Here is a 20068-nt window from a genome sequence, read left to right as displayed (position 1 = left end):
TTTTGTTCTCTGTCCACTCTCCAGTGTTTACCAAAGACGCATGATCAGATAAAGAAAGTATTTTGCTTGCTGGAGGATGTTCTAATTGAGAGGCTTCTGTAAATTAGCAGTGTGCTGAAAATGATCTCTAAATAAGGCCATGCCATTGTTTGGAAAGAAATTAGAGCCTCATTAACAGTAATCTTATGAAATTATAATTCTGACACATTCACTTTTGTAAGATAGTCTAAGGACAAGAATGTTTGCAGCCCCGACAGGAATGTCTAATTTGGTGTGGACATAGTTTTTAAATTACAGCAACAAAATAAAAGCCACTGAAAGTTGATGAATTGAGGGGAGAAAATGCTTTTCCAGATTTTAAAATGCACAAAATATATTACTTTGATATATAATGTAACACAAATTTTCAAAGTATTTTGCACAAGGCCTTTATTGTTGCTGGTTCTTTACTGTTCGTTTATAGACACCGTAATGTTAGGTGAAGGGATAAATGTAGGGGAATGGGTCTGGGTGGATTGCGCTTCTGCAGGTCGGTGTGGGCCGAAGGGCCTGTTTCCACACTGCAAGTAATCTAATCTAATCAGGATTTCAAGTCCTATTTAGATTCAAATCAATAGGATTGAAGTTTATAATATAATAATAGAGCCAGTTGGCAAAAATATGTATGTAGAAACACATTCAAATATTAGAAGTAAAACTCCCTGGTAGTTAACATCAATAAATTACATTGAGCAGACTTTCCTCCCTCTGTTGAATTAGTTGATGTGAACTGGATGCCACATTGGTCTCAGTGCCTTTAAGTTAGACAAGAGTAACAATTAGGAGTAAGTGAGGACTGCAGATGCTGGAGTACCAGAGTTGAAAAATGTGGTGCTGGAAAAACACAGCAGGCTAGGCAGCATCCGAAGAGCAGGAGAATCAACGTTTAGGGCTTAAGCCCTTCTTCAGGTAATAATTAGCCAGGCTTTCTTTATTCTGGTTACTGTCATTGACCACTCCCTGACCGTATGTGAAAATTGTTTTAAATCAACTTATTTAGCTAGATGATGTCACATCTCCAGGGCTGGTGGGACTTGAGCCAGGACCTTCGAGCGTGGTCAAAGACAAAGGTTTTAAAGTAGGAAACAGTGCTGGAGAGAGGATTAGCCAGGGCATTTCAGAGCTAATGGAATAGCTGACAAAAACAGAGTCATTAAAGTTGAGGCTGCTCAAGAAGCCAGAGTTGCAGTTTTCTTCTGGAAATTATATCATAGTTTGGGGGGTCAAGTGATCTTGGAGGGATCTGTAAACAAAGTTAGGAATTTTAAAATTGAGGTCTTGCTTAGCCAGAAGCCAACGTAGGCCAGACAACATATGGTTGATGGGTGAGAGGGACCTGCTTTGAAGTAGGTCCCAAATACAACATCTCCCTGAGCCCTGAACTGAGTTTATTGGCTCAGTGCCAAACAATGGCACCTGGCAACTTCAACATTGGCTGGGTCAGGTGTAGATGGTGGTGAGGCGGTGGAGGATGGAATGGTGGTGCAGGTATCATTGATAATGATCTGGCTCAGGACTGATGGACTTGCTTTAAGCTCTATCTTTTTTTTTCTTTTCTTAAACTATTCAAAATTGCACCGGATCATGGTGACTGGAAAAACTTTTCATTGTATTTCACTACTTTGTCACTGTAAAATACAATAAATGAAAATAAATTCATTCATTCATAGTATAACAAGTCAGACATTGATGTTGGAAACAAAAGGTTGTGGTTGGTTTCTCTGCATTGCTTTGAAATACAATTTTTGTCTTTTTTATCAGTGAATACCTTCAGTGCAATTATTTTCTGAACCATTATTAAGTGCAACCTTTCGAAGCAAGATAGGGCTTTCTAATAATAAATTGCTTTTATTTCATGTCAAAAATTCTTAAAATGCTACGCAATTTTTATATGTAGTTACTGTGGTTGTAAAAGAAAACACAGACACTGTTAACCATTCTAAAGATGAAACTGCTTCTCTAAATGTCTCCACTCTCTCTCCTCTTTTACAACCTTCTTAAATCTACTTCCTTGACAATGCTTTGGTCACCAATCCTAATATTTCTTCAGCTGCAAAATTTTATTTGCCAAGGCTTCTTCTGCAGGTCTTGGGACCATTTGTCACATTAAAGACTGTTATATAAATGCAAATTATTACTGTACCAGCAATATTCCACAAACTTAATGACATGTGCAACAGTCTGGTGCTGTTAGTTGAGAGAGTATTGTTAGCCAGGATGTTGAAAACAAATTGCTTGCCTGAACCATAGAACAAAAACTTGAGACTTTTAACTTCACGTTGTTACAATCTCAGTAAAGACTGGTGTTCCCTTTTTTTAGGAATCTGAAAACTCGAAGTACTTACTAAAAGAATGCTGCCATATGGTTCACAGTTTAACTCAAAGGAACTTTACAAGCTAAGAAGATGGATATTAATAACTATGCCTTAAATAACCAGTAATATTAAACATATCAAAAGCGTAAAGAACGCAGGTGCTTGTATTTTATTCTCAATGCAACGTTTTCCTGACACTTATTTGATTTACACCTCCTATAACTTAAGTTGGATACTTATTCGAAATTGGAAAATTAGCCACTTAACCTGAGTACTGATTTGTCGAAGGGCTTTTCATTTTTGGACTCTCTGCTTACTTCTGGCAAAGTTAAAAATCACGCAACACCAGGTTATAGTCCAACTGGTTTAGTTGGAAGTACAAGGTTTCAGAGCACTGCTCCTCCTTCAGGTAACTAGCCACTGGCTACCTGATAAAGGAGGAGCGCTCAGAAAGCCTGGACTTCCAAATAAACCATTTGGACTATAACGTGGTGTTGTATGATTTTTAACTTTGTCCACCCCCAGTCCAACACCAGCACCTCCACATCATGGCTACCTCTGGGAAGGCTGTTGCTTTGAATCTCCATTAACTGTCACTTGGTTTGTAGGGTTGGAGTTGTTCACAGGTGGGGCTATTGTCATAGCCTTATAGGCTGTTGGGGTTAGAACTCTCCTGGTCCAATTATTTTTTAACTCTGGAATGCTGCTGGACAAAGCTGTTCCTTGCTCTGTGTTATGTCAGTATATCTTTAAGAGTCAGTGTGCCATATTTCCTTCAAGAGACATATGCTCATGATATTATCGCTATATGTGAGCTGTGGGTGTAAAAGTCTCATACTCCATATTACTGTGGATTACTTGAAATGTGACATGCTACCAAAAGCATAACATCTGTCGCAATTGATTCACTTAATATCAGCCTAGGCACTTACTTGTCTATGAATGTTAAGTTTGATCTAATTCTTAGCTATAATAAATGTCTATTGGTCTCTTCTATACCACAGGATCCACACTAGTTGCTTATGCTATGGAAGATAATATGACTATTGCTGAACACTTTGCTGGATACATTATTACATCAATCCACAACCAGATTCCTGTTTGTCATTGGAGTCATACCCACAATCTACTCACCCGATAATTAACCTTTCGAAGACACTTTGCTATTCTACTATTTATCTCTCAGGCAACCTAATCACAGGATTGGTTACAGGAAGTTGGCTGCTTTATCAGAAAAAACGAATTCTTATTGGGACGACTGTCTCATCGTGAAACATACTTTGTTCCTCAAAGCACATGGGCCAACACAGTATCGCATTTCTGGTGAAATAGTAATTTCTCACTGCTGCGTTCGGGGTGTCAGAATGGAATATAGACTGAATTCATCATGTTGGTACAAACTCTCACGCTTCTGATGATGAGGCACTGCAGTTCCTGAACTTTGCAAGCAACAAAGGTGATTCTTAATTCATATTTTGTTGGCTGCTTTCAGCTTCAAACATAGCTGCACACATATTTTCTATTCCTTACCACTCTGGAGCAAATTTTGTTAAAAAAAATCGGCATGAATGAAAGTAAAGTGATAGCAATATTGTACTGTGTGCTGTTTATGTTGGAATAAACTTGCAGCTCTCAAGATCTAGTCCCGTACCTAAAAGATGGCATCCTACTCCAGAAAAATCATTAGTTCTTGCAAAAGAGGGAGATTAGAGAAGGAAAGAAAATCTCCTCTTGCAAAAGCATGACCAGCAAGTGTAATAGCAAAATTAAGTAGGATAAGCATTAAGAACAAGAGAAAAGCATTTAACATTCTAGCTAAATGCCAGTCCTCACATCATCCTAATATCCCTCTGAATCCAAAAGTCCTTTGATAAAGATGGACAATATTAATACCAGCAAATAGCATTGAATAATAATTAAATATAATTGAATAACATTAAATACATTTAGTTCTCTAAAGCAATAGGCACACAATTGCTGATCTGCTTGTGGTCTCTTGTAACAACAGAATACTTAGATCACAACAGATTAACCATTTATTGGATACAAGTGACATGCATTTTCATTTGACAATGCTGTTCTCATGTTTCCATCTTTCCTGTGGTCTGAGAAATAACTTACTCCAGATATCAAAGACAAACTTGCCAACCTTTAACCATTCCATCAATTATCTCTCTGAATGGTAGTTTATACTTTGTCACCGTTCTAACCTAACTGCAACCATATTTGAATTATGCCAGTAAATGCTCAGGTTCCAACTACAGCTGCACCTTCACAAGCGACCAGTGTACAATGTTAGATGTCACCTACTTTTGGCTATGATGTAGGCATTTTAATAACATTTGGCTCATTTTCAATGACTTTGAGCCTTTTAGGGGACTGTATGTTATCGGAGGAGGCAGAGATTTACTTCCCAAGTGCCATGTTTAGTACAAAGTAATTAATAGTCCCTTTCCTTTAAGATGTCACTGATGTCTGTAAATGTTGAACATCCTTGACCTGTGTGATTTTGGCAGGAATGGCCTATTATAGGAGACCCTGATAGTTTTCTTTTTTTAACCATTTTTGTTCTTGTCAATTGCGGGATCTTAAGTTGGAACAAAAATGCTTATTGATGTGATGTTATGTGATAATTGGAATGGGATTAATTATACATGCGCATCAAAATGGTTTCAGGAATGTTTGGACTTTCTTCATTCCATATTATCTTTTCAGATTTTGTGACTGGAAATTTTCTGCACTTGTAATGATGAAGATTAAGATTTAAGTTTCAATTAAAGCAATGGAGGAACATAATATTTAACTGATTGCTGTTACTTCATAAGGCTGTTAAATGGAATTTAAAAGATTGTTACATTTGCTAAATTTTTGTTTGTCGCACACTTTCACTACAACGTCTTTTAGACTGGAAGACAGTGAATGTAATTCCTTTGTCAAAATGTGCTGGAGATTGAAAGAAGCAATCTCCAGGCCAGTTAACATTTAACATTTATCATCAGGAAGATGTTACAAGCTATTATTGAATACCTTACAGCTGAAAATTTAGAAAAATTCAAGGTGTTCAGGCAGAGTCAACATGGCTTTATGAAAGATAAATCACTTTTAACTCCAAGCTATTGGAGTTCATTGAGGAAAGAACATATGCTGTGGATAAAGGGGACCGTTAGATGTACTGTATTTAGATTTGTAGACGTGAACAGGTGCCACATTCAAGGTTACTGCAGGAAATAAAAACTCATGGGGTATGTGGCAACACATTGGCATGGAGAGAATAGGAGACAAAGTGTAGATCATTTTCTGGTTGACAGGTATGGCCTCAATTTTTACAATTTATGTGAAGTGCAATTCACCATAGTCTACCAGGTCATAGGGCTGCTCTTAATAGAAAGAGATGACTGGTAGTGTTCCCACAAGTCAGGCATTGGGAGATGGTGGAAAGGATTCCTTCATGGCAACCCACACTGTTGGCATCACAAACTAGCCATCCAACCAATTGAGCTATGTATGTATGACTTGGATGAAGGAGACAGAGGTATGGTTGCTAAATCAGCTGACAATACAAAGATAAATGTATCTATGTCCAGGATCTGGAAAATGGACCATCATGTGGGAAAATGTGTCATTGTCCATTTTGGCAGAAAGAATGAAAGAGAAGCTGATTATCGAAAGGATGAGAGATTGCAGAGCTCTGAGATATCCAGTGATCTGGATGTCCTAGTGCATGAGTCACAGAAGATTTGAATGCACGTACAGCAAATAATTAGAGAAACTAGGGCAGTTAATGGCAATTGTCTTTTCCCTAGGATAGGGGATTTCAAGACTATGGGGCACGTTTTTAAGGTGCAAGGAGAGAGATTTAAAAAAGAAATGAGGGGCAAATATATTACACAGAGGATAATTTGCATGTGGAATGAACGTCCTGAGGAAATGTGTATGTGGATATAGTTACAGCATTTAAAAGACATTTGGATAAGTACATGAATAAGAATGGTTTGGAGGGATATGGGTCACAGGCAGGTAGGTGGGACTAGTTTAGTTTGGAATTATGAACGGCATGGACTGTTTGGAACAAAGGGTCTATTTCTGTGCTGTATACTCTGACTATGACTAACATTATTGTTACAAAAATAAGGAGATAAAAGAAATAACTGCAGATGTGGAAATCTGAAACAAAAACAGAATTGAGGGAGAAACTCAGTAGATCTGAGAGCATCTGTGGAGAGAAAGCAGAGTCAATGTTTTGAGTCCATTGACCATATTGAAGAAGGGTCATGAAGTTAAAACATTTATTCTGCTTCTCTCCACAGATTCTGCCAAGGGTAAGGAGGTTATGTTTCAGTTATACAGGGCACTGGTAAGACGACATCTGGTAAACTGTACAGTATTGGTTTACTTATTTAAAGGCATAAATATGTTTCAAGAAGCTCAGTGAAAGGTTACTAGACTAAAACCCGGACTGGGTAGGCAGTCTTGTAAGGGAAGGTTGGAGAGGCTATGCTCGTAAAAAAGTAACTGGTGACTTAATTATAATGTATCTCATGCTGATGAGTCCTGACAGGGTGCATGTGGAAAAGATGTCTTCTCTTGTGGGAGATCTAGAACAAGGGGTCACATTTACCACTTCCTCAGGAAGTTCATTCCACACGTGAATCACCCTCTGTTTATAAAATATTTGCCCCTCATGTCTTTTTAAATCTCTCTCCTCTCACCTTAAAAATAAAAAGTTAGTTTTTATGACAGAGATGGGGAAAAATTCTTCTCACAGCTTTTGGAACTCATTTCTTCAAAAGGCAGTGGAAGCAGGATGTTTGAATCTTGTTAAGCTAAGGTAAATTGATTATTGATAAGCATGAGGGTGTAACGTTATTGAGGGCAGGCAGGAACGTGGACAAATCGTATCAGCCATGATTTAACTGCATGCCAGAACAGGCTCGAGAAACTAAGAGGTCCATTCCCACTCCTAATTCTTGTGTTGTTAAGAGGATCAAAGTTAGTTACAGCTCTGAGTGCAGAGCTTTCCAAACAGTGTCTTCTTTCTAAGCTACACCATGTTTCATGCACAATGATCACAATACAGTATTAGGGTCTGGAAGTTGTTTGCCTTGCATGGGCATTGTTTCCTAGAGGGAACAATGCTTCCAAATCCTTTCTCCCTGTCAACCCATTTTAGTGTTCTTAACACGATGTTAACCCAGAAATGGGGGACAGCTTCTGACAGCTGTCAGTTGATTGGGGTTGGGTGAGTGATGCATGGGGCGGGGCATTGTGGTATGAATGGCAACATTGAAACCATTTCTGTGGCACAATACGTTTCATACTCTTTTACTATGAAATGGATATCTTTGACAAAGGTCTTTCCATCCAAACATTTGCACTGCCTTGTATGTATAACTGCATCAAAATTAAACTAATACACCCTCCAACAGCAGGCAGTTGTCGTGATGGATTGATAAGTCCATGCTGCTGTTGGGAGCACAACCATCACCAGGAGGTTTAACGTGATAGATGTGTTTTTTTTAAAGAAAGGAAGGTTATTTTTGTTGTTGGAAGATGTGGGGCGAGGGGGTAAATGTCAAGTCCCTCCATCATCACAGGTAAGTCCTCCCCTATAGGAACTGACAAGATGGCTTTTTGTGTTTGATCCATTCACAGGATGCAGGTTTATTACTCAGAGGATAGTTAAGAGTCAACCATATTGCTATGGATCTGGAGTATATTTAGGCCAGATCAGGTGAGGACAGCAATTACTTTCTCTAAAGGACATTAGTGAACCAGTTGGGTTTTTCCACCAATTGACAATGGTTTCATTATACCCTTAATTCTAAGTTTTTAATTCATTTCAAATTCCACCTTCTGCAATGGTGGATTTTGAACCCAGGCCCCATAATATTACCCGGGTCTCTCTGGATTAATAGCCTCGTGGTAATACCACCATGCCATCACCTCCACATGCCAACATTGATTTAGCAGTTGAGGAACTGACTCTTTTCTATCCTGTCTTAACTCTTAACCATCTTAAGGGTCTGAATTGGCAGTGAAACGTGAAAGTCAAAATTTGCCCAGAACTTAATTGCAGCAGAAGTGGGAAGGAAATGGAGTTCTGGCTTGCCACTAGCCAACCAAATTAAGTTACGTCCTCACCTCTGGTCCTGCTGCCTCTGCCTCAGAAAGATTGTGCCCCTGGTTTTGGAACCCTTGACATAAGGGGTGCTGAATTTCTAAGTCAGCTCTCCTGCCATCTAAGCCTTAGTGGGTGGGGAGCTGTGTGAGTGACACACCTGTACCACCGAGACACTAATTAGGTCATAAAAGTATGCAGGAATTATCATTTAATGCTCTGTGGAGAAATTATATGTGAGAAAAGATGGAAAATATTCTATGAGAAACTGTGCACACCAGCTTCATTGATTGATAGTTTTATGCCTTCCTGAGTAGGATATTATTAAAATGTCTTTAAGAAGGCAGTTACCGTCATGCTGTATCAGAGCTGTTGATGTTCTGATTTTGTCTGTTTCACTGCCAAATGAAGTGGTGCTGATCTATCCTCATAATGATGCATTTGAAATAACTGCTCATGTATTGTTGTTATGTAAAGATTCCAAAGTAGAGGGCAATTAGTTGTGCTGCACTATAAAAAGGAGATGCTGCAAACTCCGATGTTGCCTCAGAGTGCTTAATGCAATAGAGAGAAATGAGCTTGCTGTAGTCTTTTCTGAAGCTCTAGTTTTATTGGCCTCCCCCGAAGGTGCTCACTCATGTCTTATAATAAGGGTATGATCAGCTCGTATGATCAGCTCTCTGGGACCTACCTGTCATTGAGACAGAAACAGTGCACATTGATAAGCGAGTTGTTCCTGGCAGATATCATAGTCAAGCCCCATCCTGTTAATCTGGTGTCTGTGTGTGTTCACATTCTGTCAGAAATCACTGAGTAGCAATTAGGAGCAATAATCTTTTCCCTCCTCTCTGCTGAATGTTGCTAGACTGTTTATTGCCAAACCTAATTTTGCCTTCACCTGTTTGATGCTATTTCTCTTTCAGCACTTGCTGATTTCACTTTTTCTTGCCTAGTGCAGGAATGTTGTGGCTAATTATAATGTCCCACTTTCCATCACACTTCTGCTGAGCACATGTCGGCAGAATTTAATGTTTGTGTAGGGTATCTTGCTCATCAGATGAGGAACTGGTGGGAGACTCTTGTTGCCTCTTTTGGGAAATGATTATTATTAATTAGAATGAATTGCCCATCAGGCATTTAAAGGATCAGCATAAGCTTTCTCTGGGATTTATGAATCTGAATGGAAATCCCAATCAGAGGTCAACAGCTCTCCATTGTTGACTTATTTTGAGCCTGTGAAATTAACAGTACTGTCACTTCACTGAAGCTGGTTGCAAGATAGCAGCCCCCAGTCAGTACCTCATCATAAAAGGTAGAGTCACCATTGTCTTACCAGACCCTCACTAGAGAGCCTATGGTGGTTTAACATGAGGGTCACCACACCTCAGGAGAAGGTAAAAGTTGTGCCCTTCATAGTAACTTCAACCAGGGCAGCAATCAAACCCACACTGCTGGCATCACTGTGCATTGCAATCTAGTTCTCCAACCAGCTGAGCTAACAATCACATGGTTGTGGCACCAGAAGGCATTTTGACACAGATTGCAATTCTATCCCAAAAAGACTAAAAGAAATTGCATGCATCCTCTTGTAGATTTTGAATTGCCCAAGATATACAATATATGCATGAGTTGTTCATTATTCCCATCAGTCTCTGCATATGCAATGCACAACCAGTTGAAATCACAATCTGTTCTCTGTCAAAGATATGTTTGAGCTGATTTACAATCTTTGCATTTCTGCACATGATGATGACTTTCCCGAGAGTAATTTTCTCCTTTCTCAGTAGATGTGCTCTCCATGCGGATCACTTATGCCTAATACACTTTTGTTTTTAATGACTGGGCTTGTATACCCTTGCGTTTAGAAGACTGAGAGGGGATCTGATTGAGACATATAAGATTATGAAAGGATTGGACACTCTGGCAGCAGGAAACATGTTGATGGGTGAGTGACAAACCAGAGGACAGAGCTTAAAAATACAGGGTAAATCATTTAGGACAGAGATGAGGAGAAACTTCTTCACCCAGAGAGTGGTGGCTGTGTGGAATGCTCTGCCCCAGAGGGCAGTGGAGGCCCAGTCTCTGGATTCATTTAAGAAAGAGTTGGATAGAGCTCTCATGGATAGTGGAATCAAGGGTTATGGAGATAAGGCAGAACAGGAGACTGATTAAGGATGATCAGCCATGATCATATTGAATGGTGGTGCAGGCTCGAAGGGCAGAATGGCCTACTCCTGCACCAATTGTCTATTGTCTAATAATTTAGTCATGTTTTCATTACAAAGATTCTCAGTTTTCTGTGAGGTAAGTTAATGAAGTCACATGTCGATCAACAGACCCTTTTTCACTTTGGGGCCGAATATTGAACACAACTTTCACAAATTATGTTCAGGTGGACTTCAAATCCATGCTTTATAAAATTTCTGCTTTTTTTTAATGTTCTTCAGAAAGACTTAGAGTGATGTACACTTAGAAACAATAGCCTGTCAGCAGTGACAAGGTTGATAAGAGGGCAGCGATGCGAAGCTGCTCTGGCTTGTTAAGCAGATCTGTCACAATTCCATAATTCAGGCAGGACGTGCAGAAAATTAATGGCTCTGCTTCATTTCATCTTCCATTTTGACTGGATCTGGAAGGGAAAAATTGCAGCCAGTGTGCCTCATCCTGCATTTCAGCTGTTTCTTAGTTCTTCCTCCAATCCTTTTCAGTGGTTTGTACCTCTGTCTGTTGGTCTGTCCGTAGTTGTGCTTTTTTTTCAACAGCTCTTCAACACTCAATCTCAGCTTCACTCCTGACACCGTATTTCAAGCTGTGATGACAACAATTTGTACAATACTGTAACTTTAGTGAAACTGGTGAGAAGGTAGCTGCCCACTGTCAGTGCCTCATAGAATAGATTACATAGGTATGGCAAATTAAGGGGTACATTGGTTGAGACTACATTTCCACCCTAGACACCACTGGGAGCAGTCACTTAGTGAGGGACCCAGACTATAGGTGACTGAGGGAGTGTAACAAAAGGATGGAGCCTTAATGTAGGTTTGGAAGGGGCCAGTGTTAATTGGAATAAGGGCAGAAAATGGCTCTTAGTAGGACTCGCCAGCTCCTAATGCCAGGTCTCTTGATCAAGCACTGAACTTCTTTTAACATGGGACCCACTGAAAGTCTATAAGCAAACCCAAAAAGGGCTTTGCTTTTTTGGATCCCTGCCTGGCAGCACCTTGCCCTACCAATGATTGCACATTCACTTAAGGGCTTGAATTACCAACCAAATGGGGAAGATCACCTGCAAGCCTCCCTGTCCCAGATTTTATTGAACTGGGGCAGGAAGGCAACAGGGTTTCCATTGTTCCAATTGCTAAACTATCCCAACACCTCCTAATACACTGCTGGGGGTGGAAACATTAAATTCCATCTAATGAGTTGAAACTTGGAACTTTGCTGATCCTCTTCAGTGAGTGCACGCTGTGGGCAAATGTTGAAAAATTGCACCAAACGCACATGGTACGGAATAATCTTGTATACTACCCCACTTCTTCACCCCTGGAATCACATAATTGGACTATGGGGGAGTTATCAAGCGTCAAACTGACATGCCCTGCCCGTGTAATTGTTCTTGATAAGTGCTCACAGTGGTGTTTAAGAACACTTGCAGGCACACTTTTGTACTGCATTGTGAATATTTTTTGCAACATATTCAGATAGTACCTATAGGCCACCTCTAGTACGCAGAACTGTTACAAAAATCTTTGAAAAACTAGTCTGAATGAAATAGTTCTTTTTACTGTGGAGTCTAATTTAAATAAAAGGTAAGTGCAGGATATGTAAATGATTCAAATATAAAATTCTGTTGTTATATTAATAGCTTTCCCCTTTTTTTGCAGAATAATGGATCCCTGAATTGGTGTCAAAATCACAAACAATGCTCAAAGGTGAGTACACACCAAACAAGAGATGAGATGTAATTTGTAAGAACTTGCCATATGAAACTTTGCATAGTTAATAGCAATGGTAGAGTAACATGCACTGTTACATGTATTACATGGTTTTATGTAGTGGCATGGTTTTAATTGAATCTGAACTGGCTGCACCCCTGCTCTCTTTCATAAATGTACTTGCTTGTGCTGGAATTTCACAGGTCATCATTTCCTCTTTGAGTCTATGCTGCTACAGTGCTGCCAGGTTATTGAGCTATAGTGGGAGTTTGCAGACAAGTTTATTCTTGATTTCACTGTGTCCTTGCAGTTGTTTTTTTTTCCCAGTAGGGGGTTATTAACTTCCACTTATGAGTGAGAACCATTTCTGATTTCATCCCTGCCTGATGCAGTAAGGTTGCAGAAACTAATGGCTGCTCCTCCATTACCAGTCAAACTGATTAATTTTCTCCATGTAGACTGGGGATTGAATGTGGGACATTCCATAATGGACCATGCATTTACATTCTCAGCCTGGGGAGAAAAACTAACCTCAATGTCAAAGGATCAGACTATTTTTGTAGCTAAAAAAGATTCTTGCTGAACTTTTAGATTCCTTTTGGAATTTTAAATCAATAATATGTATATATCTAATCATCAATTAAATATGCTTCCAGAATTGGGAGGTTTTTGAGGGGGCTAAAAGTGTCACAAGCTTCTCAAGCAAATGATTTGAATTCATTTGAACAGCATCAGAGACCTACATCAGTTACTATTTGTCTCTGTTTCCTTGGTAAAAGTGTACACCACCTTTTGTCCTGCTTCTTGCTGACTCTTTGACCCCAATAGATCACACAGCAACAAAGCCCATATCTTCCTGGTCAGACTGTGTTCAAGACTCCTGGAGAGACGGGACAATGTGCTGGCATCATCCAGGGTCAGAATAACACTAGAGACTGCAGGCTTCGGTTGTTCTTTTCACACAGAAATAATGGAAGGATCACCCTTCTGTAGCTCCAGAAGATTATTTCACTCAAGGCTGTGAAGAATGAGTGAAGGCAAGCTGTCAGTTTCTTTGTCTACATATCAGTTGTCTAGCACAGCACATCAGTGACAGCAACTGAAAGAGTTGAGATTCAATCATTTGATGCAAGATGTAGCACTTTGAAGAGCTCTCTCACTTGACTGTAATGTATTAATTCATATTTAATGCATTATCCTATTCACCTTTCTGCCACACGCGTCTGGATTATATCTCTAACAAATGCCTTTTTTTCCTTTGTCAAACAGTAGTTCACAAATGAATATTTGTAAAATAATGAAGACGTCCGATAACTATGATGTAGCAGATGTTTATCTATCGCTAAAAATGAACTTCAAATAATTTAAAAGCATTTAGGGCAAGTGATTTTGTCAATTGCCCTTGTCATTATTTAAATATAGGAAATAGGTTTGAAATTTCTCCCAGTTAACCTGATATTATTTGCAATCACAATCTGTGTCAGTTATCTGCAAATGTTATCCCATTTTGTATCAGCAATTAAATAAGGAAGTGCTCATGTGGATGTTGCTAGCTGAGCGAGCATTTGTTACCCATCCCAAATTGTACTGGAGTTGGTGGTGATGAGCATCCTCTTGAACTGCTGCAGTCCATAGCGTGTAGGGACAAGGGGAATCCCAGGGGTTCTGCCCTTAGCCTTCTGGGAAAGTGAGCTCCCAGGTTTGGAAGGTGCTGTCAAAGGATCCTGGATAATTTACTGCAGTGCATCTTGTATATAGCGCACAAGACTGCCACTGAGCCTCAACAGTGAAGGGAGTGAACATCATAGGTGGGGTGAATGGGATGCCAGTCAACCAGGCTGCTTTGTCCTGAATGGTGGTGAGCTTTTTGAGTGTTGTTGGAGTTGAGCTCTTCCACAGAAGTGGAGAATATTCCATCACACTCTTGACTTGTGCCTTGTAGGTGGTGAACATGACTTGAGGAGTTAGAAAGTGAGTTAAGCAGTGCAGGATTCCTAGTTTCCGTGCTTACTTCTGTTGCCACATAGTTTTACCACCAGCCCAGTTCAGTTTCCACTCAAAGTAACTCCTGGATTGTTTATTCTAGGAGATTCTGCGATGGTGATGTCATTCAGTGTTGAAGGGTAATGTTTAGATTCCCTCTTTATTGATGAAGGCCTGACAGTTCAACAGAGAAAATGTTGCACTTATCAGCTCCAACCTTGATGTTGTCCAGGTTTTGCTGCATTTGGACATGGACCGCTGCAGAATCTCAGGATTTGTGAAAGGTGCGAACAGTGTGCAATCATCAGCAAATATTCCCAAAGTGACCATCTGATGGAGTGAAGGGCATTGATGAAGCAGCTGAAACTGATCGACACTAAGACGTGACCATGAGCAGCTAGGGTTCTTGTGGTGCAGTGGTAGGGTCTCTACTTCTAAGCCTGGAGGCATAACTTCACATCTCACTTGTTTCAGAAATGTGTCATTGGTTACTTAAAAACAAAACTCTGAGGAACTGCAGAGTCATCTTTTGACTGAGATAATTGACCTCCTTCACTTGTTTTTGTTGAACACTATCCGTGTTAGGAGTTTAAAATTCCTCCTCATGAAATTACAATCATTTATTGCAGCAAAACTAAATTATTTAGACATTGAGTATTTTCAATCAAATAATAAACTAGAGAACACTGTTCCTTGGTGCATTCTGCATGGCAACTCCTCAGAGTCCATTTGATAACTCTGTTTCTCATGTGGTATAAATTGTTGTTCCCTTTGTATTTTGGCATTCTTGTGCTATTCTGATGAGTTCAAGATGAAAAGTTTCTGCAGGATAGCACTTTTCCAGCAATAATCATGTCATGAAATTGCTTGGGGTTTGGGGGAATCTTGCCTTAAGAATCATTACTGCAAAGATTTTCACTCTATCATTTGCTATGTACAATGATGATCACACAAGAGAATAATTACAAGTTGTTTATCTAGAAATAGCTTGCCATCATTCATATGCACAACTTATTTTACACAGTATTTTTATGTGCTGAACTTGGGAGCATGCCGGGGTAAACAAATTCCTTTACTGGCTAGTTAACATGCGTCTGTCTCTCTATAGTAATTTATTGCCAGAAGCTGGACTTATGCTAATCTATGTCTGTGACACTATGACCCTCTTCCTCCTCTAAATTAAATTGAGTTTCATAAAAATCAGATCGTACCAATCACCTCCCTCAATACCTTCCCCATTCCCAGTACCTAATGTCATTGAGAAGCATGAGGCACACAAACATCGGGTTGACTCACAAAAACTGCTCTCCACTGAGTCTCACCCCATCTTGGCAAAACATCATTTTGATGAGTTTCATGGAGGATTTCTCTCTGCGAGGCCTCACAAGTTTTCCCAAGCTATCATCCCCAAACTTGCCTCATGAACCATTCCCTTAAAGAGTCCCCTTATCCAGTGCCAGCATGGTTCTCTCACCGTGGCTGGAAGTTCTCACACTGCCAGGAAGTCCTGGGACATTCTGCACCATGGTGCGGGCACTATTATAGAAACACAGATGTGCACTTAGTCAAACATTGACCATCTGGAGTTACTCTTCATGATCAATGTAACGGCACAGCAAACCAATGCTTCTTATGGCACAACCAACACTCCCTTTCATAGAACTGCACACTCTGACACCTATTGCTGTTGAAGCACCAGGACGTACAGCTTACCCATATTTAATCACCATCCCATCTTACATTGTACTGTCACTGATACTCTTTAACCAATTCCCACTGGGGCCCCTCACCTCATCATTGTTCAATGTGGTATCATCGCCAACAGGGTAGCCTTCAGTTGCCTCGTAAACATTGATTTTATTCACAAACACTAAAACCAAACCAAATGAAACAAACAGAAGGTGCATTTGTCTCTCGGAGTAGAAGCAAACTGTTTTGCCTGTAAAGCACCAACAAATTTACAATTGATAAAGATCACTGCACCCAGCTCTTATCTGCTGGAATTCACTGTCAACTAATTCGTAGATCATTGATGAAACAGGCCAGGGCCACTCAGCTCCTGACCTTATTATAGACTTGGTTCAATCATGGATAATGGAGCTGAATTCCAAAGGTGAGGTGAGAGTGACAATCCTTGACATCAAAACTATATTTAACTGAGTGTGGCATGATACCTGGCACATAGGAAGATGGTTGTGGTTTGAGATCAGTCATCTCACCTCCAGGACAGCTCTGCAGGAGTTCCTCAGGGTCCTCAGCAACCATCTTCAGTTGCTTCATCAATGACCTCCATTATAAGGTCAGAAGTGGGGATGTTCTCCGACAATCGCACAACGTTCAGAATGAATGTTAATACTAAAGCAGTCCGCATGTAAATGTAACAGAACCTGGACTACATCCAGGCTTAGGCTGACAAGTGGCAAGTAACTTTTGCACCACAGAAATGTCAAGCAATGGCCATCTCCAACAAGAGACAATCTAACCCCCACCCTTTGAACTTCAACAGTGTTACCTTCACTGAATCTCTCACTAATAACATCTGAGGGGTTATTATTGATCAGAAACTAAGCCATATAAATACAGATGTTACAAGAGCAGGTCAGAGACTAGGAATCCTGCTGTGAGTAATTTCCCTCCAAAGCCTGCCCACCATCTTTTCAGGCATAAGTCAGGAATGTGATGGAATACTCTCCACCTTTCTGCATGGGTAAGGCTCCAACAATACTCAAGAGGCTTGACACCATCCAGGGCAGAACAGCCAACTAGATTGACACCACATCCGCTCCCTCCCTCAGTAGCAGCAGTATGTCCTATCTACAAGATGCACTGCAGAAATTCTCCAAACATCCTGAGACAGCACCTTCCAAATCCATGATCACTTGTATCAAGAACAAGGGCAGCAGATACATGGGAATATCAAGGGGTTGAAAGTTTCCCTCCAAGCTGCTCAGCAACCTAACCTGGAAATATATTGCCACTCTGTTACTGTTGCTGTGTCAAAATCCTAGAATTCCCTCCCTAAGGGTATTGTGGGTCAACCCACAGCACATGGACTTTAGCGATTCAAGAAGGTAGCCCAGAGAGCATCTTCTCAAGAGCAAATAAGGATGGGGAATAAGTACTGACTCAGCCAGTGATGTCAATGTACTTAAATGATTTTTTTAAAAATCACAAGAGAACTGAGTGTCATGGAGAAGTTGAGGACTATTAGATCAGGCATGATCCCATTGAATGGTGGAGTAGCCTCGGCCAAGTCTTATACTATTATGGGAAATCTCTATAACTCCTCACGCCTTGGCCCTGAACATGCACCCTTCTCCAGTTTATTTCTTATAATTCCTTCATGTTCCCTTGCTGAGTGAAACTTGTCAACGGGATCCACCTCTTGCCTTCTAGATACCGCCAAACTTTTGACTTCTAAAATCATGCTTCCTGGTCCCCAAATTAGCCAGTCTTTTTTAAAAATGGTTCTCCTTAGGTGTTATTCCACTCACCTTTAAATCTGCAATCATTGCTCCTGTCCTGAGAAAAGTCAGCATCTTCTGAAACTACAGTCCTATCTCCAACCTCAGTTCCCTTTTTCAAAATCCTTGAACATGCCTCACAACTCATCTTTCCTGGAGTTCTAAGTTTAATTCCTTCCGATCAGATTTCCACCCCACTGCAGCTCTTGAATGGATCCTATCGACATTACAAATGGCTTCCTACGTGACTTTTGAAAAAGTTAAACTATTCCCTCTCTATCTTCTTGACCTGTCTGCAGCCTCTGAGCAGATCAACTACGCCATCCTTCTCCGTAGAAATATAGAAACATGGATACTGTGAGCAGGAATAGGCCATTTGCCTCTTTGAGCCAGTTTTGCCAATTAATTTGATCGTGGCTGATCCTCTATCTCAATGCTGTGTTCACGTTTTCTCTCCAAACCCTTGATGCCTTTAAAAACTAAAAATTCATCTACCTCTTTCTGAACATATTTGCGACTTGACTTCCACAGTTTTCTGTGGGAGATAATTCCACAGGTTCACTGTCCTTTAAATGAAGAAAAAAATCCTCATTGACAAAATATACAGAAATTACTGGAAAACCTCAGCAGGTCTGGCAGCATCTGTGGGGAGAAAACAGACTCAACGTTTTGGTTCCAGTGACTCTTATTCAGAACAAATACTTGGACGACTGGAGCCATTGTTTTGGTCCCTGAACTAAACTCTTTCCCTTAGTTATCTGTGGAACTCATTGCTGCAGAAGGCAGTGGAGGCCAAGTCATTAAGTGTATTTAAGGTTAAGATAGGTTTTTGATTAGCAAGGGGACCAAGGGTTATGGGGAAAAGGCAGGGGAATGGGGATGAGAAATGTATCAGCCATGATTGAATGGTGGAGCAGATTTGATGGGCTGAATGGCCTAATTTTGTTCTTATGTCTTACGATCTTATTGTTGTGCTGCCACCCCTGTTCCTCATGATAACCTGAGTCTAAACCAAACTGTTCCTAACCTTGGTGTCATATGTGACCCTAAGATAATCTTCTGACCATATGCTCCTACCATGAATAAACTGTCTATTTTCACCTTTGTAACATTGCCAGACTTCACCCTTCCCTCAACTAAACTCAATGCAACCTCTCCTCATATATCAGTCCCACCATCCCAGGAATCAATCTGGAAAACATTCACTGCACTCCGTCTTTAGCAAGAACATTTGTCCTCCAATAAGGAGACTAAAGCCAAGGGGCGGCACGGTGGCTCAGTGATTAGCACTGCTGCCTCACAGCACCAGGGACCTGAGTTTGATTCCCACCTCGGGTGACTGTCTGTATGGAGTTTGCGCATTCTCCCCGTGTCTGCATGGGTTTCCTCCCACAATCCAATACAGCATGGAAGCAGACACTTCAGTCCAATTCGTCCATGCTGACCAGATATCCCAACAATCCAAAAGATGTGCAGGTCAGGTGAATTGGCCATGCTAACTTGCCCATAGTGTTAGGTGCATTAGTCAGGGGTTAGTATACGGTAGGGGAATGGGTTTTGGTGGGTTACTCTTTGGAGGGTCAGTAAGGACCTTTTGGGCTGAAGGGCCTGTTTCCATACTGTAGGGAATCTAATCTAAAAAAAACTGTATACAATACCCCAAGTGCTGTCTCGCCAATGCTCTGTATAATTTCAGCAAAATCTCTCTGCTCCTGCACTCGATTCCTCTTTGCGACAAAGGCTAACATACCGTTTCACAGCCTGCTGCACCTGCATGCTTATTTTCAACAGCTGATGTATGAGGATATCTAAAACCCGTTGCACATACCCCTCTCTTAATTTATAGCCGTCAGATAATAAGCTGCTTCTATGAAGTACCTTGGGGCATGTAATCATGTTAACAAGGCTTTGTAAATATAAGTTGTTGTTGCATAGCATCATGTTACCTCTAATAAATGATACATTTGTGGTATTGGCAGCATTACTTTCAGGTTTTGCCATGGATGCAGTCTGCCTGCTGATGAGGAATGGAAGATTTTGGGTCTGGGATTCTAGTTATGGAAGGTGTCTGTCGTAGTGAATAGTGCATGACATTTTGAGTTGTTTTTGATCGGAAATGATCCATGTATCTTTATTCCTTCCATGACCCATCAAATTAGCTTTGAACCAAAAATGAAAAACAGAACTCACAAGCTTGAAAACATCAGTCATAGA

General features: G+C 40.4%; 1 protein-coding gene across 3 annotated transcripts in view; it reads left to right on the top strand.

Moving 5' to 3' along the window:
• The window catches only part of LOC140481232 (anosmin-1), a 214789-nt gene that overhangs the window by 15848 nt on the left and 178873 nt on the right, over positions 1-20068 (top strand). For all 3 annotated transcript variants that reach the window (XM_072577103.1, XM_072577102.1, XM_072577101.1), the window contains exon 2: positions 12357-12404. In XM_072577103.1, coding sequence (XP_072433204.1) covers positions 12357-12404 — 48 coding nt within the window. The remainder of the gene's footprint in view (positions 1-12356; positions 12405-20068) is intronic.

This window comes from Chiloscyllium punctatum, chromosome 9 (assembly GCF_047496795.1).
Source record: "Chiloscyllium punctatum isolate Juve2018m chromosome 9, sChiPun1.3, whole genome shotgun sequence".
In the NCBI taxonomy this organism is placed as follows: Eukaryota; Metazoa; Chordata; class Chondrichthyes; order Orectolobiformes; family Hemiscylliidae; genus Chiloscyllium; species Chiloscyllium punctatum.
This window is presented reverse-complemented; position numbering and strand designations above follow the sequence as displayed.